The sequence below is a fragment of the Ovis aries genome, chromosome 16, assembly GCF_016772045.2.
Source record: "Ovis aries strain OAR_USU_Benz2616 breed Rambouillet chromosome 16, ARS-UI_Ramb_v3.0, whole genome shotgun sequence".
In the NCBI taxonomy this organism is placed as follows: Eukaryota; Metazoa; Chordata; class Mammalia; order Artiodactyla; family Bovidae; genus Ovis; species Ovis aries.
In genome coordinates this window covers 64110220-64132361 of record NC_056069.1, presented here as the reverse complement: position 1 = coordinate 64132361, position 22142 = coordinate 64110220, and the positions used below count along the sequence as shown (strand labels likewise).

General features: G+C 45.2%; 1 protein-coding gene across 4 annotated transcripts in view; it reads right to left on the bottom strand.

Moving 5' to 3' along the window:
• SEMA5A (semaphorin 5A) overlaps positions 1-22142 on the bottom strand; it is a 557148-nt gene that overhangs the window by 181202 nt on the left and 353804 nt on the right. For all 4 annotated transcript variants that reach the window (XM_060400273.1, XM_060400274.1, XM_027980170.2 and 1 more), the window contains 2 exons: positions 20466-20564; positions 18437-18650 (listed from right to left, as the gene is read on the bottom strand). In XM_060400273.1, the coding sequence (XP_060256256.1) occupies positions 18437-18650; positions 20466-20564 (313 nt within the window). The remainder of the gene's footprint in view (positions 1-18436; positions 18651-20465; positions 20565-22142) is intronic.

Below are 22142 nucleotides of genomic sequence, written 5' to 3'. Positions count from 1 at the left end.
AAATCAAGGAGCTGAGAACATAGAAAAGATCTGCCTTGGTGTCTTCCAGCTCAAGGTTGGTCTGTAATTTAGAAATCTCCGAAGTGAAGTGAAAGTCACTCAGTTATGTTCGACTCTTTGCAACCCCGGGGACTATACAGTCCACGGAATTCTCCAGGCCAGAATACTGGAGTGCGTAGTCTTTCCCTTCTCCAGGGGATATTCCCAACACAGGGCTCGAATCCAGGCCTCCTGCATTGAAGACAGATTCTTTACCATCTGAGCCACTGGGGAAGCCCAATCTCTATTGAGATTAAAAATCTCTATTGAGTGCTAAACTCTGGTGTAAGGCTCCAGGCTAGGTGCTTCTCTTTTAGAAGCTCAGGAAACTCACAAGAATCATAGAAGGAGATGTCTGTGTTACTCTTCCAGTCTCATAGATGAAGACACTACAGCCCAGAGGAACCTGACCAAGTTCACACAACCAGCATCCAGGTGGGGCTTATGTCCTGAGTCTAGATGGTCTGACCACAAAGCCTGTACACGGGCCAGTACACTACACTGAAAAAACCACGGGCTGTGATAGAACCATCAGTCACATCAACAAACTGAAGAAGAGGTCTTGGAATTCCAGGCAATGTGTCAGAAACCACAGTGGTGGCTGGGTTTTACTCAGGACCAAGATGAGGAGGGTCTGAGAACAGACCATAGGGGAAGAGGGATGCTCCAATAAATCTTTACTCTGTAGCTATCAGAGACATCAAGGATGCCACAGAAAGAAGAGTGGGAGGAAGGAGTCAACAATCCCAGAGCTCATTAAACAAGAATAGTGTGGGAAGCGTTTGCCTCAATTCTGGAGAAGATGCTTCCAGTGGCGTCCACCGGAGCACGGGCACACGCACCAGGGACTGGGAGCGCCTCTATCCATCCATGTTCTTCATCTGCCCCACTGAACAATCTCACCCAGATTTCTCATAAAGGAGGAGTACTGAGTCATACCTAGCAGACTTGCCCATGGGTTCCTCTTTCCCTGGAGAACCTCCAATATCTCTCCACACCACTCTAACCCATTTTATGATAGGATGACATCGAGCTTTTTAGATAGAAATGTGCAAATATATTTCTTTCCTACTGCAAAAACAAGGGAAGAATTTGTGCCTGGAATGCAGCACTGGACATGAACTTGAGCAAAGCTGGGGAGATAGTGGAGGACAGAGGAGCCTGGTGGGCTACAGTCTGTGGGGCCGCAGAGTCGGACATGACTTAGCGACTGAACGACAAAGACAACAGCGTATGGGTGTTTCTCTAACTCACCACGTCTTACAGATATTTCAGTCAAGGAGCTAAGCTACGGTTGGAACCACATCCTGCAGCCTCACATCCCTTCAGGGGGATGATGGGTTCCGATGGGTGACCTGCTGTCATATCAGGAAGTTCCAGAGCCTTTTAAAACTCAGCCAGCATCCTGTTCTTTTGCCAAAGACAGTGGAAAAGCAGTGATAGCTGTTAAATAGAAAGCCAAGGAGCTCTTGCCTTTATAGATAGAAATCTAGAGGTAGGCGGCATAATAAGATGCATATTGTTCCCCTTCCATTATTCAAGTCCTGTCTCTTGTTAAAATGTAATTCACCATAAGCTAGGATCTTCCACGGCTGAGTGAACTGAACAAGTCAGAAATCAGTCAGTGGCCTTCCTGTCTACAGTGAATGTGGGTGCATGAAAGAGAGGCTTTTATTCATCATCATTATCAAGCTACAAATGAATAGAAGTTTTGCTAATTCAGAATGAAAACAGACACAAGTATTTGTCAGCTTATTACCAAATATATGCATGGAGAAGCTGTTTTTTTCCTCATGTTTGTGAAACATATTGATAACAGATTACAGAGTATTCTACAAAATATGTTAAAAGAGGAATTATGTTTCATGATATAAGCACATTTACTTTCTACATTTACTGACATAATAGTGGCCATGAAGATGGGAACACTGAGTAGGGACCCAAGCAATATAAACTTGAGTTGTAAGAAGGGCAAAAGCATCAATATTTTTGAGGGGTTTCTGACCGTGTACAACCAAACTCTAAACTGCCAGATGGATCCTTCCACTTGGTCTTCTCTCTGTTCCATAGCCTACTGCACCAGTCTAGAGGGGCGCCAGGCTCAGCGGTCCAATCTAATGACTGACTGGACCACTGAGAGGCTCTTGATATAGAAGTATTTGTCTAAACCAGGGAGAATGGACATTAAAGACAGGTAGAAATTCTGATTTTCCGACTCTACAAAAATCTTACAAGAATCAAAATCAAAGTTTTAATTTGTTTGCAATCAAAGGGAAAGGCAGACTAGAAAATGTCTAGCGGGCTTAAAACCCTGGGCTGAACCACTGACATCCAGAATGTTCCTTCATCCTGAACAACTATTCAGCCTAGGGAAGAAAAAGGCTGATACAAAATACCCTCCCAATAAATGAAGACTGTAATTTTTGTTTCATGATTTCCTTTTGCTTTCCTTTTGAATAATTTGTATTTAGTAGACCTTCTGAAGAATTGATGCTTTTGAACTGTGATGCTGGAGAAGACTCTTGAGAGTCCCTTGGATGCAGGGAGATCAAGCCACTCAACTCTAAGGAAATCAACTCTGAATATTCACTGGAAAGACTGATGCTGAGGCTGAAGCTCCAATACTTTGGCCACCTGATACAAAGAGTCAACTCATTGGAAAAGACCCTGATGCTGGGAAAGATTAAGGGAAAGAGGAGAAAGGGATGACAGAGGGAGATGGTGAGATAGCATCGCTGACTCAGTGGACATGGATCTGAGCAAATTCCCAGAGATAGTGGGAGAAAGAGGAGCCAGGCATGCTGAAGTCCACGGGGTCACAAAGAGTCGGACACGACTTAGGGACTGAACAACAAGTAGAACTTCACATAATGCAAATGAGTAATCAAACATGCATATATTAAAGGTGATCAGAATTTGAGAAATATAAATAAAGACAGGTTGAGTTCCTAAAGTAGCCAGCCATTTCACAAAAATAAAGGAGCTAATGGAAACAATATTTAGACATGACGTTCAGTGAGACAGAGGTTTCAGTTCTATAATTTTTTGATATCAGTCACCACCTAAATCATTTCTGTGCATATTCCTAGATTTTCAGGTCCTCTCTTTATTTGGAAGATTGTTTCCCTATTACAGCTACATGGAAATGTGCAGCAGAGGGTTCCAAAATAAAACTAACTTCATCTATGTGTTTATCAGGATTGGATAATTAAACTAAAATTTAAGTAAAAAGTGGTTTAAAAGACATTGACATACTAAAATTCTTGCCTTAAGATTTCTAGGAAAAGACTAGATAGATCGATCGATAGATCAGTAGACACAGATAGATGGATTGATATACATGTCTGTGTGTATGTTTTGAGTGTGGGACATACACATGTATAGGATTGAGGTGTATGTATATACGGCTCAATACTTCCACCTACTGGCAGTAAGAACTTGGCCAGATTATGTAACAGCACAAGTTCTCAGTTTCCCCCACTGAGAATGTGCGCTTAGTCGTGTCTGATTCTGTGACCCTCTGGACTGGAGCCCACCAGGCTCCTCTGTCCATGGGATTCTCCAGGCAAGAATACTGAAGTGGGTTGCCATGCCCTCCTCCAGGGGATCTTCCCAACCTGGGGATCAAACTCTTGCCTGCCTGCATCTCCTGCATTGCAGGAAGATTCTTTACCCACTGAACCACCTGAGAAGCCCCTTAGAATGGTGATAACAATACCTAATACTTAGTATCATTGTGTTGGACATGATTCAGCGCCTAAACAACACAACAAAAGTATCATTGTGAAGAGTCAAAGGTGATGCCTGCCACCTGCCTATCATTTGGTTGCTAATCATCAAACTATAGATCACCATTTACATATATGCATATTTATACATGCGTATAAATATTATGCAAATGTATAAATTAATGATAAATATATACAAAAGACAAATTAATAGCAATGGACATGTTGTTAAACATATCATCAGTATTTACTTGCGTGTGCTCACACTCACTCCTGTCTGACTCTTTGCTGCCCCATGGACAGTAACGCACCAGGTTTCTCTGCCCGTGGGACTCTCCAAGCACGAATACTTGCGTGGGCTGCCGTTTCCTACTCTAGAGGATCTTCCTGACCCAGGGATAGAATCCATGACTCTTGCGTCTCTTGCACTGGCAGATGGATTCTTTACCACTAGCGCCACCCTGGGAAGCCCTTATTTATTTAACAAGCTATCATACTTCATAATATTTGCATTCTGTATATCAAATGTGGGTGTGTGTTCCTTTCAGCAGATCTGGAACCAAACACGGTGGAGGGTCTGTGCTAGAGATGGAGCCTTGGACTCCAGCTACAGAGCCTCCATCCTTAGGCACTTCCTTACCACCTGCTATGGGGCTGTCCCACTCTCCTGGGCCCTGGGCATCCCACAGCCCACACCTTCAAGGCCAGTGTGAACCAACCAACAAGACACAGACCAACGAGTCAGCACAATGAGGAGGAGGACACTGGGGGCCAAGGGCATCGAGGTGAATTCAAGAATCAGAGGGAGGGGAGCAGCGAAAAGGCAGATGCTTAGGCTAGGACTGGGCCCCAGGCCACACCCAGGATGGAAAGTAGCCCAGGAGAAGATCCTAAGGGTGATGAAGAATGGAAGGAAGCTAGTGTTGGCACAGAAGGCCAGGCCAAGACAGAGATCCACAGAGAGAAATCTGCAGTTCAGCCGCCACTGGGGAGATGCTGAAGTGTTGCAGAGAAAGCTGATGCCCCAAATTCCTGTGTGTGCGGCGGTCGTCAGGCGAAGGTCGGGGTGGGATATAGTCTCAATATGTCCTTAGAGATCACTGATATCATAACATGAGCCTCAGAACCCCAGGTCCTTCACTCACTGAAAATCCGGCAGAAAGAAAGTCATTGCTAAAACATCACAGAAGAACTAGAATCATGGTTCCAGCAAACTTGATTCCTTTCTTCTTCATGGGGAATGCGATCTGTTGAAAATGTGTTATTTACATAGATTTCAGATTCGAGCAGGAGCAACGTGGAGCACAGAGACACGTGCTGTCTCTTCCCGAATGAGAACAGCTGCCTGTTCACCAGCAGGTACTCTAGGAGTCCAGACTCTCACCCAGCACTCTCCCTCTCCCAGTGTCTACAGGAGCTCCCCCAACTGGCTACTGTCTGCCTGTTCTAGATCCCAGGGCCAGAGACATCCTGCTCTATCCTTCTTGCTCACTCTATTCGAAGCCTCTGACAGCCTTTCCAGTCCCCTGTACGATCTGACTAAATCATATAGCCCTGGGCTCAACTAGGCATAAGTAATTTCATGATTACATATTTCTCACACTTTCAAAGCTTCTGTTGATCATGTTCATTTTTTCTTGATTATATTAATATTTTAAATATACAGATTACTTCTTTTAGGAATCAATCATTTAACCTGCAGGATTGTAAAACCTAAAACGTTTTAAAATTGGAGTATTAACTTTAATTCAAAGATCTTAGGAATAATTTAGTGCCTGTAAAATATTTCTTAAACACAAAAGAAAACATGCAAAAGTTGATTGGAAGAGATTCTAGGTTCCAACATTATTTAGTGAAAATTGGGACAACAAGAAGTTTAGTAGAGTATTATGCAGGCAAAATTACTGAAACACAGAGAACTGAGTATCTGATAAACAGGATGACAGCATGATTTATGATCTGAACTGGAGATCTTTTGAGAGAGAGAGGAGCAAAGTTAATAATCATGCCAGGAGTGAGGAGTGACCCAGGACTGTCATCAGGAGACTGCTGATTTCTGGACAATGAACATCAAGGCATTGTCCTGAGAGGTTACATAAGTACCAACAAATTTGTAAATAGTATATGTGTTCTCTATAATGGGACGCATCTTCTTTGTGCAGATTTTTTTTTTTTTTAATGCAGGTCTCTATATGTCTTAGTGTATACAGTTGGTGCCTCTGGCCTCATAATATTTTGGTGGGGAGAGAAAGGGGGGGATTCAAGTATTCTGTCTGGAAACATGTAATCTGAAGTCCAAAATGTAACTGAGCAGGATCCTACGGGGCCTTCCAGAACAGGCCCTCCACTCACATGTCCTCTGCCTGCCTCTTGTCAGTGAGAAAAAAAAAAAAAAAGCCAAAAAATAAGCTTAATCAGAGAAATGAGAAGATGCAGAAGCAAAGGAAAACAGTTAAGCAGACAAAATAACAGTTTAGCCATTAGGCAAAGTCAAAGACCTTTAGTTCCTCCTCCAGGGTTAGAGATAATATTCTCAGATATACCCTTTGTGCTGTCTTGCAGATACTAAAACCCCTGCCAAGTGGGAAAAGTGGGAAAAGTAGGCTTCCCACAAGCACAGATACCCTAGACGGGTTGGAATCAGAAGGTCAATGATGTTGACTCTAGGTTACCTCAACACCCACCAGTCAGCAGAAGGTCCTTGAGCTGACCATATACACAGCAATCTTCTCCTCCTCTTTTTCCTATAAAACCTCCAAGCAAAACATGGGGAGTGGGGAGTTGGTTCTTTGGAACATGAGTCCACCTTCTCCCCAGGACCTCTGACTTCCTCAATAAAACTATCTTTCCTTTCACTCAACACCTGTCTCTCTCAGGATTGGATTCTTGAGGGGCAAGCGGCCAAACTTGAGTTTGGTGACAAAATGCCTTATTGGCAAGTGGAGACCCTGCAACACTCACCTGAAGGGATTCTGTGACTGCCCAACTTTCAGGAACTCAGTGCTCAAGGACCAGGACAGAACACGCCACTGTTTTCAGAGAGTACCACAAGAATTGGGTCCTTCCTGTCACCTACCAGACTTCTGCACACATAAATAGCTCTGCTAAATAATCCTACAGACATCTATGCCTTGGGTTTAATAACCCCAGCTCATTCCACCTCCTTTCTCAGATTTTCACCAGTCCAGAAAATACCGGCCACGATGTCCACAGTCTCCATATTGCTCTACTACGGTAGCTTGTGCATAAAAATCTGGACATATGAGGAGAGATGGGGGCAGCTCATGATGCTGGTGTTTCCCAAGAAGTCAATTAACCAAAGGGGAGGCTGGGAACCTACAGAGGGAGGAGGATCTGTCTTCAATTATTAGTTCACACATGCATCAGCCATGTGGCCCTGGTTCAGGAGGCTGATTCCTCTGACCCAGCTTGCTCATTTCTAAATGGAGACAGTGCCATCTCTTTTGTGGTGGTGGTGGGGGGTGTTGTACGGAGATTTCCAGAAGAAATGGAGCCTCCCATCTACCTGGCAAGTTATAAATAGTCATTGTCACCACTCCTTGTGCATGGAAAAATAATTGGATGTACCAGAGACTCCAGCAGGTGCACAGACAGGCAGATGATATGCAGGGAGGCCATTTATTTAAACTCTTTTCTGACTTTATAAAGATAATCAGAATTGATTTACAACACTATTTCCAAGATACAGCCATCCCCCTCAAGGTAGACCATCTGCCCACAATGCCTTCTGATTGGCTTGATTAAGCCTGAAAACTAGCAAATGGCATCTGGTCATGCTGTGTCCCATGTCACATGACTTTGCTCCCAAGCTCTAAGTCCACATGCCATCACCCTAACAAGCTGAAACTTCATGAGTCAGTAGTCAGGGGTTAGTCTTTCAGCTGCACTGCTGAACAGAGTCCACAGTTCACAAGGACACCCCTTGTAAGCCATCTGATAAAATCACAAAACTCAGCTGCAGACTACACATCCATGTCTTTTGTTCTGGGTTTTACCGAGTTTATTTTCCTTGATAAACACCACAGATCTCCTAAAACAAACAGACTCCATTTTCAGGCCCTACTTGTCTTTGCTTTTCTTGTTCTATGAACTCTGCCTCCACTCATGAATTTTCTGCTTTAGCAAATCTCGTCTGTGCAGGGAGAGCCTAACTCAGCCGATTTACACCTTTGGGGACTGCACTGTATAGATTGTGCCAAAAGTGATCTCACGGTCCCCAGGACGGAAACCAACAGGGTCACCCTATCCCAGCCATGTTTGCATCCCCAAGAAGTGGTGTCTGCTCCCGGGAAGAAGTGCCAAGCTCCACAAAGCACCTGTCTTCATGATAAGCAGAAACAATTCCTCCTTAGAGTTAAGCACAGAAGGGATTTTTCTCTCTCCAAGTAAATTATCTTTAATCACTAGGAGGTTAATCTTGTATTTTAAAGACCTCAAAGAGTCTATTTAATACATGGGTAACATCAATAAAGTATTTAAAACCAGGAGAGCTTGAGATGGTTACAGAAAGAGCTGTCTAAACTAGAAACACAATAGGTCATAAAAACGAAACTAGGGATTTCAAGTGTGTTTTCCTTCACAGTGAGGTCAAGGCTGGACTCTCAGAGAATGAGGGAGCTGCAGAAATAGTGGGAGAACCCAGGAGAGAGACAGATGCTGTCTCCAAGAAAGAAAAGAAGCAGGGTGCTGGGTCCCAGTGAGATTATGCCCTGGGAGATGTCCATGCTGAGTTCATAAAGCTCACTGATAGATTCTTTTTTCATGTTCTCTCCGAGGTTTCAGTTCATGTGCAAGCAAGCAGTTCCCTCAGAACCCACACACTCAATTAGTACAACATTAATGTGGATATGTTATTTTCCCCCTTTTCATGGGTTGACTATTTCCCCAATTTGATTACCAGTTTCTTAAAGGCAAGTTTTACAGCTTCTCTATTTTAAGCATCGACTATGAAACATTTATTATCCTGCTTTACAGTAATCATTTAATAAGGGTTATTAACGATTAGTATTTTAATGCACTAAGGCTGTTAAGGTATTTCTCTAAACACATAAATTTGCTTTAAGAGTGATTTTGGCACAGAGAAAAAAAATCTGATTTTGAAACTTATACAACCAAACATATAACTCAATGCTTTAAATTCTGCCAGAACATTATCCAATTGATCATGCTGCCTTTGATAACTGACGAAACACATAATGTCTAAAAGTGGGAGTTGAAATGAGATGGCAAAGGAAGATTCTTTAAATGTCCAGACCCGCATCCATTTCAAACATACAAATCTCTATGTTTTAAATTCTGGCTTACAACTAACAATGACATGTTCTCTTTGTTAACAACAAAATTCATATTTCTGTTGCTTATGAAATGTGCTTATCTTCAACTCATTCAACAAATACAGATGGAGCCTCAACTGTATTTCAGTCACTACATGAAATGCTGAGCGCACAAAAACTGATCCCATCTAAACGCTGCCCTCAAGGAATTCATACACTCATGGATGGGGAAAACAAAGATGTAAACTACTCATCTATTAACTCACTTGTTAAAAAATGATGTATTGTGTGCTTCCTATGAGCCCATTAATGCTGAAAGCATCTGGGATACATCAGTGGCCAAAGGAAATAAGCATGGTCACCGGAGAAGCTTCATTTCAGTGGAGGACAGGAGACAAGTACTGAAGGAGGATCGAAGTGGAACACAGCTAAGCGAATCAAGAGGGCTTAATGGAGGAGGGAAGGTGAAAGCGTCAAGCACTCAGTCTTGTCCGACACTTTATGACCCCTGGATTGTAGCCTGCCAGGCTCTCTCCATGGGTTTCAGGCAGGAATACTGGAGTGGGCAGCCATTCCCTTCTCCAGGGGATCTTCTTGACTCAGGGATCAAGCCCAGGTCTCTTGCAGTGCAGGCTGATTCTTTACCATCTGAGCCACCAGAGAAGCCCCAGATGAAGCAGGGAGGGGGGGTCATGTCAAATAAGATGGTCAGGGCCAAGGTCCCATTTAGAAGCCACATCAGATCAAAGACTAGATAGAACTAAAGCCATTGGCTACATGCACTGTTTGGGGAAAGAGTTCTCCAGATAGTACAGAGGCGAGCATCCTATAAACCACAGGCTAGACCTACCCACTGGTTATAGATAAAGTTTTGTGAGCACACAGTATTCAGTTCAGTTCAGTCGCTCAATTGTGTCTGACTCTGTGACCCCATGAACCGCAACACGCCAGGCCTTCCTATCCATCACCAACTGCCGGAGTCTAACCAAACACATGTCCACTGAGTCGGTGATGCCATCCAACAATCTCATCTTCTGTCGACCCCTTCTCCTCCTGCCCTCAATCTTTCCCAGCATCAGGGTCTTTTCAAATGAGTCACCTCTTTGCATCAGGTGGCCAAAGTATTGGAGTTTCAGCTTCAACGTCAGTGCTTCCAATGAATATTCAAAACTGATTTTCTTTCGGTTGGACTGGTTGGATCTCCTTGCAGTCCAAGGGACTCTCAAGAGTCCTCTCCAACACCATGGTTCAAAAGCATCAATTCTTCGGCGCTCAGCTTTCTTTACAGTCCAACTCTCACATCCATACATGACCATTGGAAAAACCGTAGCCTTGACTAGACGGACCTTTGTTGTCAAAGTGATGTCTCTGCTTTTGAATATGCTGTCTAGGTTGGTCATAACTTTCCTTCCAAGGAGCAAGCATCTTGTAATTTCGGGGCCGCAGTCACACAGCATAGATTACACAATGGCCGTGTCTGTTTTCATGCTTCAATGACAGCATTGAAAAGCTGCAACAAAGGCCATATGGATGCAAACGATAAAGTGTTTCCTCTCTGGCCCTTCGTAGATAATGCTGATCCCTGGCAAAGAGGAAGGGCCAGGGCCAGAGTGCAGCGTATAAGAGGTTAAAGCAGAAGGAGCAAGGGGTGGGCAGGAGTGAGGACAGGCAGGCAGTGGAGGCCGGCCAGTGGTGCCTCCACCTTCTCTGCAGGTGAAACGGGGACTTGAGAGGTTCTTGAGCAGGAGAAGGACCACGAGCTCCAGTGTCGTCCGATGAACACAAGCCTGCACATCGACCACGAGGAAGGAATGAAAGGGACCCACCAGTTCTCAGGGAAGCTAAAACTGTGACTGGAGCTGCAGAATCATAGGAATTAGGGAAGAGGCAAAACTCAGGGGAAGTCAGAAAAGCATAAACAGTGTGTGGGACAGAGTCCATTGAGGAGGGCAGAGTCACATGAAGGGAGTTGCACGCTCCTGCTGAAAGGACACCTAGAAGGCATGTGGGCAGAGGAGAGGACTCAGGGCGGAAGAGCAGGAAAAGCCAGATAACACAGGGAGGAAAGAGGAAGCCCGAGGAAGGCGCCACAGCCAGCCTTGCTCTCCTCTCCTCATCAGCCCTGCTCACAGCCGATGGCGCAGCCACCACGCAGGTCTTGCAAAGGTGCAGCCGGGAGGCTGCTCACTGGTGGACAGTCATAGTGTTGGTGGTGTCAGAAGACATGTGCCTGGAACTCTGGTATTAGACTCAGGGCACTTAGCTTGCTCAGCGCAGGTTGTTGAAACTATACCATGAAGGGATGCTGGGTCTCTGGGAGGGGCAGCAAGGAGATCCAACCAGTCCATCCTAAAGGAAATCAACCCTGACTATTCACTGGAAGGACTGATGCTGAATCTCCAGTCCTTTGATGCAAAGAGCCGACTCACTGGAAGAGACTCTGATGCTGGGAAAGACTGAAGGCAGGAGGAGAAGGGGACAGCAGAGGATGAGAGGGTTGGACGCATCAGCGACTCAGTGGTCACGACTTTGAGCAAGCTCCGGGAGATACTGAAGGACCCGGAAGCCTGGCGTGCTGCAGTCCATGGGTCGCAAAGAGTCAGACATGACTGAATGACTGAACAAGAACAAAGGGGAAGGGTGAGGGGAAGATCAGAGGCTTTGCAGGTCCTTCCTCAGGGCTCTCTGTAGGCTGGCAGGACATCACCCTGGTCATCTTGATGCCACCCTTGGCCTAGAAGAGGGCCCCTGAAGTATAGGGGGTCCCCAGAGACTGGGGTCGCTGAAGGGTCATGACTTGTCATGGTCTATCTACATGTTCCCACGTCCTGAAGAGCATCCTTTGCACTTCTCTTGACCTGGAGGGTCAGAGTGCTCATTGTTGCCAGGGTTTCTCTACAGCCCACTGAGGGAGTGATTCAGAGAGAGAATATGTGAGATGAAATCCACATCAGAATGCTGCCTAGGAGAGAGGGACTCCTTCCCCAGAGACGTGGGCTGGAGGACGGATGCACAGCAGATAAAGCAGAGGCTTAGATGGACAGACTCTCTGCACCAGCACTCTGGAGCACGGAAGGTGGAGAGAGGTGCAGGCCAACTCAACCCTGGGCAAAGAGGACCGTCCCCTGAGCCCTCCTCGATGACTTCTGATGCCCATTGGGAACAAGAAGGCAACATTGTTTGCCAAGAGTGAGGAGGATAATGCACTGAGTGGCCAGAGGATTTAGTGGCCGCACAGAAATAGAGTGTCACTGGAAAATGCAACACCAAAGTTTAAGATTTCAACATTTGAGTATTTCCTGTTTAGGGCACTGTTACGGGTCGCATTGTATCCCCCCGCCCCTCCCCCAAAGATACGCTGGTTTCTATAAATGTGACCTTATTTGGAAACAAGGTCATGACTGATGTAATTAGTAAAGGTGAAGCCATACTGGCATAAGGTAGCCCCCTAATCCAATAGACTACCCTGATAGCTCAGTTGGTAAAGAATCCGCCTGCAATGCAGGAGACCCTGGTTCGATCCCTGGGTTGGGAAGATCTGCTGCAGAAGGGACAGGCTACCCACTCTAGTATTCTTGGGTTTCCCTTGTGGCTCAGCTGGTAAAGAATCTGCCTGCAATGCTGGAGACCTGGGTTTGATCCCTGGGTTGGGGAAGATCCCCTGGAGAAGGGAAAGGCTACCCACTCCAGGATTCTAGCCTGGAGAATTCCATGGACTGTATGGTCCATGGGGTTGCAAAGAGTTGGGCACGACTGAGCGGCTTTCACTTTCACATCCAGTACGATTGGTGTTCTCACATGAAAGATGGCCAAATGAGGACACAGGGCCATGGGGAGAAGCTGCATGAACAGAGGCAAAGACTGGAGTGATGCTGCCACAAGCCAAGGGATGCTGAGAGCTAAAGAGGTGAGGAAGTGTCCTCCCCTGCAGTCTTCATAAAGAACATGGGCTGCCAACAACTTGGTCTTGGACTTCTCACCCTCATAGCTCTGAGAAGACACATTTCTGTTTTAAGCTACCCAGTTTGTGGTACTTTGTTCCAGCAATGCTAGGAAACAAATGAAGCAAACACCACCCCTGTCGAAACTGCCACTGGAGGTGCAGCCTGAGGAGATGGAGTCGGTTGGTATCTGGCTGTTGGCTGGCTGGAGGCTGAGAAGGAAGACGCCTGGCACAGGACTGGCAGAGGCAAATGAAAAATGTATGTGACTGCTGTACTGGTCATGCTATGCATGTCCCCTCTATGACTTAATTAATCCAATCATGGAAAGATACTCCCTCCGTGGACAGGCAAATTATCCTACAGAATATTTAATCACAACAGTGGATCTGAAATCAAAAATTCTGCTGACCATGGTTCAGAGGTACCATCCTCCACACCTCCCCTGCTGATAAAATTTCCCTTCCTCAACAGAGAAATGTTAGCCAAAGGAAAAAAAAAGGGGGGGGGGGGGGGGAAATGTCCAAAACAAAGATGGGAGCTCTGCTTATCATAATATGTGAGCAGCTGTTAGCTGAGTGGTGGTCTCCCAGGGTCCTTGGGTCTTGTTGACACCTGGGGGTACCACGGATTGGGCAATGCCAGGAATGTACCTGGGGGACTTGGACATGGCTGCAGCAAGACAGGATGGCCAGGAGAGGCCAGCACAGAGTGGAGTGGGGAAAGCTCAGAGGCAGACGGTCAGTCAGGAGAGACAGGAGACAGGAGGCCGGTAGGTGTCAGTAATCAGGAGCCACAGCCCCAGGTGCACTCAGCCAACAAGTATTTACTCTCTGGCTCTAAAGTCAGATATTGTATCAGGCACTGGGGAGTTCACAGTCATTACATCTATTTATAATCAGCTATTTGCTACTAATATTTATTATCTCTGCTGCTGCTGCTAAGTTGCTTCAGTCGTGTCCAACTGTGTGCGACCCCATAGACGGCAGCCCACCAGGCTCCCCCATCCCTGAGACTCTCCAGGTAAGAACACTGGAGTGGGTTGCCATTTCCTTCTCCAATGCATGAAAGTGAAAAGTGAAAGTGAAGTCACTCAGTCGTGTCCGACTCTTAGCGACCCCATGGACTGCAGCCTACTAGGCTCCTCTGTCCATGGGATGTTCCAGGCAAGAGTACTGGAGTGGGGTGTCATTGCCTTCTCTACATGGTCTCATTTTATTATCAGAACTTCCAGGTCCAGTGACTAGTTATCTCCAGTTCGCAGATGAGGAAATCAAGAACTGAGACAATTCAGCTCCCTGAGGGGTGAGTACTGCTTGACCGGCAGGTCTTTCCACCTCTAAAGTCTCCATCGCTTACCTTTTAAAATGGTCACTGAGCCCAACAAAAGGTAATGACCTCTGCCCAAAGGACCTTGTCAGTTCACACACACTTGGTACCCTGCTTCCTGTCTCCTGGGGTGACCTGGGGTGGAGGGCTGCCCTCTCCCAGCTCTTGGTGCCCGCGTTCTGGGATCTGCAAGTAATACACCTTGTGATTGTACTTCCTTTGAGTGAGTTTATGGAAACTGCATCTTCAATTAAAACGCTGGGTTTTTACTTCCCCAGATGGGAGCCTGATGCTGAGGAAGCTGCTTGCCAACCCCATGTGGAAGGCAGCGCCTCTTCATTCAGCAGCTCATGGTCTGCATCTTCTTAAGGTACCACCTCTGAGAGTTTCCAGTACATTCGCTCAGCTCTATCACAAACAAATCCAACTCCCTGACGATCATTGATTAACTCCTGTGCCTGATCTTCCATCAGCTGAAAACTTAGAAGAAGAACGTAAGAGCATCATTTAATGAGTCCCTGCTGCTGCTGCTGCTGCTAAGTCACTAATATCACACAGTAGAGTTGCAAAGAGTTGGACACAACTGAAGCGACTGAGCAGGCACACAAGCAGTATCACACAGGGAGCAGGAGTTCCTGGACACGCAGAACTAAGGGTGCTTTTAGTTTCACTGTGTCTCTCTGTTTCTGTCTCACTGACAAGGGAGGAGATCCGAGCATTTATATTAAGAGATGATGGTTATCACCAGAGTGTGAAAAATTTAAGGATATGGCAAAAAAGAAGGGACAATAGGTAAGGCAATAACTTCCAGTAAAGGAAGACAATTACTCCAGCGCTTGGCAGAAAGAAAAGAGACAGGGCGTCGGGTCTAAGTGCAAACAGATGCCAAGTGTGGACTCCAGTTAGGTCAGTGAGAATAAATGTCCAGGCTCCATGGGGCAATGGAAGCAGAGCTAACTGGGGTCAGAGACCAGAATCCATGCTGGATGGAGGAGCAATCAGAGCAGAAAACCAGGGCCAACGAGAGGTAGAAATGATATCTCAGAGTTCAACAGAGCAAAGTGCCCCAAGAATACACAGAGAGGGAATGAATTCTGCACACACAGGAACCTGGGACGTCAGGGCTCTCTGCCCGGGACTGGGGGCCTCCTGGTGGGGCGGGGCATCGCTCTCTGAGGAAGGCTGGCCATTCAGTGCCATGGGGGTTATGATGACCCTGTGAGCCAAGTGGCGGCTTCACTGTGTTTATTTGGGCTGATTTGCAATGTCCATGGTTGGATAGCGTCATCTCTGATTTGGGCCACACATGCCCACAGTGACTGTCCTTACTTAGGCCCCCACCTGACTCGCAGATGGAAGAGGTTCCACCCAGAGAGTTAGCAGAATCTGAGTTCCTGATCTGCCTAGAAATACATACAAAGAAACAGCGCTTATAACTCATGCTATAATTTGAATGATTTTTCCAAGATATTCTTCAGGGTGTCACTTCTGGGAAAAGAAAGACACTGTGCTCCTAATTACTTTTTACTTTGCTTGCAGCAAAGTCTAAATGCAATATTTATGGTTGTGGAAGAACTCATTTTGATTTTTAACTGGAATTTTACTTGGACAGGAAAAATCAATAAATGAAAAGAAAGAACTTTAAGCTACACAGATGAATGTGTAGAGCAGAAAGAAGACCATCTGTAGAGTCAAAAGGTTCAGCTGAAACCAGCTCAACAGAAATAGTGTTAATACAGGGAAGCTGGTTACTGCTTCAGTTTGGGAAAGCAATTCACGTTGCCCTTTGGAAGCACATGGAGCCACTCAACTTGCTGAAGAAACTGGGTGAGGATATGCTTTTCTCTAAAAGGGAGTATTTTAAAGGCAAATTGTGATGGCTGGTTTGACTGTATTATTTTACAAAATGCTCCTGTTATGTATGTACCTGTGCTATCTTAGTCTCTCAGTCATGTCCAGCTCTTTGCAACCCTTCGGACTATAAGCCACCAGGCTCCTCTGTCCATGGGATTCTCCAGGCAAGAATACTGGAGTGGGTTGCCATTTCCTTCTCCAGGGGCTCATCCTGCCCAGGGATTGAACCTCAGTCTCCTGCATTGCAGGCAGATTCTGTACCCACTGGACCACTGGGGAAGCCCCGTACTCCTAAATAGCATACATGATCATTCTAAACCAAAATTTCTCAATGACAGGCAATAATTTTCCCGAGGAATATTTGCAAGTTTCTGAACAAATGTTTTGTTGTCATGATGCAGGGGGTGGGGCATGCTAATGTATCTAAGTGGTATAAGCCAGGGATGTAGCTGACCATCCTACAATAACCAGGACGACCTCTGCGCCCCCTCCACCCCCAGCAAAGAATTATCTGGCCCTGAACACCAATAGTGCTGAGGTCTAGAAACTTTGATCTACATCATGAGGTTTTATTGGTGGAAGTCAGCACAACTTTGTAGAATGTGAAAGCTCAGAACAGTAAATATTATAAGGACAATTACAAGAGCTCATCTTTATGCAAACCATCAAACAAAGGCTTGAGGGAATGGATTACATATGGTGCATGTATCTATACACAACATCGTGTTTGCCAATGTGTGTGCATGTGAGTGTATTACCATATTCACACGCGAGTGCACGCATATTCAGAGGGTTGGATTTCAGCTGGCACGTCTCAGTACATGGCCAACTTTAACTTCAGTCTGGGAGGCTGGAATCACTTTCCCCTCATTTAGTGAGCAAGTGACCAGGTTCTAGCCCAGGACTGAAGGAAATCTTCTGGCAGTTCCTGATGTCTTTAAAAAAGGACACAAGGGATGCGGTTCTCCCCCGGATATGGTCCTGTCTGAGTGCAGGACCTGGGACGGTAGTTGTGAATTTGCGCCTGAAAGCAGAGCCAGCCTGGGGACCACCTGTCAGGCTGTGGGTGGCAGAGACAGCGGTGAAAGGACTCGGGGCTTATTGATTCCTGAGCCACTGAAGTGAGCAACTCCAGTGACACCTACCCCGACCTCCTGGTTATAAGACTTGATACCTTAAAAAAATTTTTGGTCAAAGTACCTGTAATCTAAAGATACAAATGAACTTTTTCACAAAACAGAAACAGACTCACAGACTTCGAAAACAAACTTATGGTTACCAAAGGAGAAAGGTGGGAGGAGGGATAAATTAAGAGTTTGGGATTAACATACAGACACTACTATCTATAAAATCCCCTGAAGGAGGAAATGGCCACTCATTCCAGAATCTGCCTACAGTGCAGGAGACCAGGGTTCAAGCCCTGGGATGGGAAGATCCCCTGGAGAAGGGAATAGCTCTACCCACTCCAGGATTCTTGCCTGGGAAATCCTATGGACAGAGAAGCCTGGAGGGCTACAGTCCATGGGATAGCAAGGAGTCATACAAAACTGAGCAACTGAGCGCACACACACACACACACACACACACACACACACACACCTGTAAACTAGATACTCAAGGACCTACCGTATAGCACAGGGAACTCTAGTCAGTACCCTGTAATAAACAATATGGGAAAAGAATCTGAAAAAAAAACGATATATGTATATGTGTAACTGAATTACTTTGTTCTATACCTGAAGCTAACTCAACATTGTAAATCAACTACACTCCAATATAAAATAAAATAATTAATTAAAAAAATTGTCAAGCTTCCTATAGCCAAATACATTCTTTTACACAGTCGTCTGAAAATTTCATGCAATACTAGAAACTTCGCTTTTTAGGGATACAGTAAAGAAGTCAAGAAAGAATGCACACGAGTCTATAGACGTCAGTGACATGACATCAGATTTCCTGAACTTCAAACAATAATAGGAGAAAGCAGCTGAAGTTTGATGAACGCTTAGATCAGCATTAGCCCTATGTTACCATGTCCTACAGTGTTGAGAGGATCGTTTCTCTTCCTAACTGGAAATGAGCCCTCTGATGCCTTTCTACATCGAAGAACAAAACAAATTACATTTTGATTCCTTTAGAAAAGGAGGAAATCGTTTTATTTTGAAAACTGTGATAGCTTGCTTCTGAGCACCACGGAAGAGGGCATCATAGACCAGTGAGATGGGAAGCCGGGTGGGAGGGTAAGACTTACCGTTGAGCCACTTGGAGTTGTACTGCGCGGTGCGGAGCGGGGGCAAGATGCCCAGGCTTCGGTAAATGGCGGGATCGCGTCCCGGGAAGTCCATGGCCGTGGCGGCATAGAGCTCCCCACCGGCCGTGAGCAGGGCTGTGGAGTTGTGCTGGGGGCTGTAGGGGCAGCGTGCCATGCCGTTGATCTGGTCATGGATCTCCGTCAGGTTACTCAACTAGGAGTCAGGACAAGAGAGAAAAGTCAGTGATCCCCCCCACCATGAAACCCCTTTAATACTGTTAATGGATCAGATCTGCCCAACTTGCAAATGAAGCACATACTATAAACTCTCTGGGGCTCATAGCATGGGCCAGACGTCCACATATTCGATGAGAATAATATGCTGTGGGGACTGTCAGAGAATGCGGCAATCAATCTCTCATCAGCCCTTGAGAATGAACCTCAGGCTGCTGGATACTCAGCAAAGACGGAGTAAGACTATCATTTATGCCTTCTAATCATAAAACACAAGGCAATACAAATTTGCCCACTTATATTACAAAACTCAACTTCACTGTTTATAGAAGTACAAACTGCAAGAGAAGTTAGGTACAGGTTTATCAACAAAAGTGGATTAAAGTTGTGTGACTAGCCCAAACTATGTTCATGGGTAATGTCTGGACATTTAGCAACCGCGGAGCTCAGATTTCCAAGGCGTTAGATCTTAGTGTTCCGAGAGGCAACTTAGTGTCCTGCAGTCAATCCGCAGGACTCTTGCATTTGAGAAACTGAACCATCACCGAATGAGAAAAGTCCTCTGTGTGGCTGGAGGAGGGGATCTCCACTCTATTCTTCTCTACTCTCACCTGAGAGCTAAGAAAGCAGAGGGGTCAGGCAGCGGTTCAGATACCCTGCCTGCTTTATTACATGTGCGTGCTTAGTCGCTTCAGTCATGTCCAACTCTTTGCGACCCTATGGACTGTAGCCCGCCAGGCTCCTCTGTACATGGGATCCTCCAAGCAAGAATACTGGAGTGGGTTGCCATTTCCTTCTCCAGTGGATCTTCCTAACCCAGGGATTGAACCCGGGTCTCCCACTGCAGGCAGATTCTTTACCATTTGAGCTACGAGGGAAGCCCTTATCACACGTGTAGACCCAGGTAAGCTACTTAAAGTCTTTAAGCCTTAGATTCTTCTTTTACAAAATGATGACCCAAAGGATAACCACCAGGCCAGGTGGATGTGAGGGTGAAGTGACTGGGTTGTTGTAAGGACTGCTGGACAGGTCACAATACTAGGGCTGTCTCTGTGAGCATCACTTCTTATCATCATCATCCTCCTCTCTTTAGTTCCAATAACTGAATGTTAACTTGAAAATAATGAATAGTAAAAGGGGAAGATTAATTCAGCCTTTGAGAGAAATTGTGTAACCAGGAAATTAATATAATGAGATTTCCTCATCATTTCTTGTTCCCTGAGGAAGAGCAAATGAATATCCCAAATTAGGAAGACTACACGTGTGCTCTGAGAACCCTGCAATTCTATAGGAATGAGATCTGGATACAGAAAAGTTCCCTGCTCATAATGACAGGTTGAAAGAAAGAGAAAGAGGGTGGGTAATAACTTTATTTTTCCTAGGGTTCCATTTCTTTGTTAGGTTGCTTTAATTTTTCAACACACTTCTTATCCAAATTCTAAATTGCATTTTCTTGTTTTGATTGTGATTTTAGGTCATTTTAATACTTAACACTATGTCTGCAATGAAGCAGGATAAGAAAAAATAATACGTTTAGGATTATCTTTAGGGTCACTGTTGAGAACAAAGCTGGTAGAAATAGCTTCAAAGAATATTTAAATTTAATTAAACAAGCTTATTATATAACATGTATAATAAAAAAATACATCAAGTCTTTATTCAGTTTAACAAAACATGCTTTGAATTAAAATGCAACTCCTTGGAGAATAGCAATACATTTTAAAAGTGGTGTTTTAATAGGCTGTTTGGGTTTTCCTGGCATTAAAATCTATCAAAACTCCACATGAAGCCATACCGTGCGGTTGGTGCAGACAGGCGTGAAAGCGTTGGTCCCACACGTGAATAACCGGTCACCACCCACCAACAGTACCCGAATGTAGTTCTGACATTCTTCCTGAAAAACGAAAACAAACAACAACAAAAAAAGAAAACACAAAATAAGGGATTAAGAGGCCTGAGCTCAAGAGGAAGGTGAATACGAAGATGTCTTGTCTGTTCAATAAATTAAAAGTTAATTGACCACTAAACCCAACACACAACCTCCTCTCAGATACTGACCAAAAAATAACAACAAAAATCCTAAATAGTTTACCTTCGTCTGCACACTTGCTCAATAGAGGATATCTGTGAAGATTAATACATGTTCAGTTAAAATCTCAAAGCATATGTCTTCTTTTGATGAATGCAGTTTCATTTTGTGTTGTATCTGATAACAGTGCAAACTCTAAATTGCCTTTGACGTATGGTAGGAAAACAAATAAAGGAAACTATTAGAGCGGCTCGTGAAACAGCAGTTTAGGAATCTTGCCCAGGAGCTTAAAAAACCATGGTGAATGCTTCTCCAAATACGAGGGTCACAAGCGAAGCTCTGATTACAACCAAAGCAAGTTTCAGATGACGTTCTTAAACTGCTTTGTGTACAGCAAGAATCTATAAACATTTTTGATTTTTTGGTAAAAAAGTAAAATACAACTATAACAAGTAAACAATGAGGGATGAAAGCCCATGCTAAGGGAGTGGATATTTTTTATGGTTGCAAAACATACATATATATCTGGGGCATGGTCAACGTAGTACAGGAACATTCAGTTATAAAGCTCCTCATTCAACCAGCAAGAATTTACTGATTAGATACTCTGTGGTAGAGACTGTGGAAGAAGTCACAATCTAGGCCCTTGTGTGTGCAATTTGCTCAGTCCAACTCTTTGTGCACCCAGGCACTCTAGTCCACCAGGCTCCTCGGTCTATGGAATTCCCTGAGCAAGAATACTGGAGTGGGTTGCTATTCCCTTCTCCAGGCTATCTTCTATACCCAGGGATCGAACCCAGGTCTCCTGCATTGCAGGCAGACTCTTTACCATCTGAGTCACCACGGAAGCCTGCATGGAGGCCCTTGGCACAAAATTAAAATACATGGAGTTGTCCACACACTCTATTAAGGAAGCACAGGAGAACAGCATATTGCTAATTCTAGAGGGCAGGGGAGGGGAAGGGAGGAGGTGAAGGAAGGCTTCCTGGAGGAGATGACACCTAAAGTCAGTTTCAAAGGAAGAGTAGGATCTGGTGCCACTTGGCACTTGCAGGATTTTTGCGAGAGAAGAAGGGAAAAGACATTTTCAAAATGAAGAATGGACTGTGCTGGAGAAAGCACGGTGCTTTCACTGGGAACAGAGGAGGCGCCGCATAAGCTGGGATGCTAGGCAGGGACCAGGTGCGTCTGGGCAGTGAGTGTGACTGTACTTTGTGTTCGGAACATGAAGGGGCCAGTTTATATTTTCACTGCGTGTGGTTTTGACCTGATCTGATGTTTGTTACTGAAGGACCAATCAGGAAGCCATGTGGAGGCAAGTGAAGGCAGGAGAGTGCAGACAGGTAAGGAAACCACGTCCATGAGTCAGCCCCTCCTCACTCTGTGCCTGGACCACAGTGCGAGCTGTGAGAGGGCAAAGCCAGGCTCCAGCAGATGAACAGG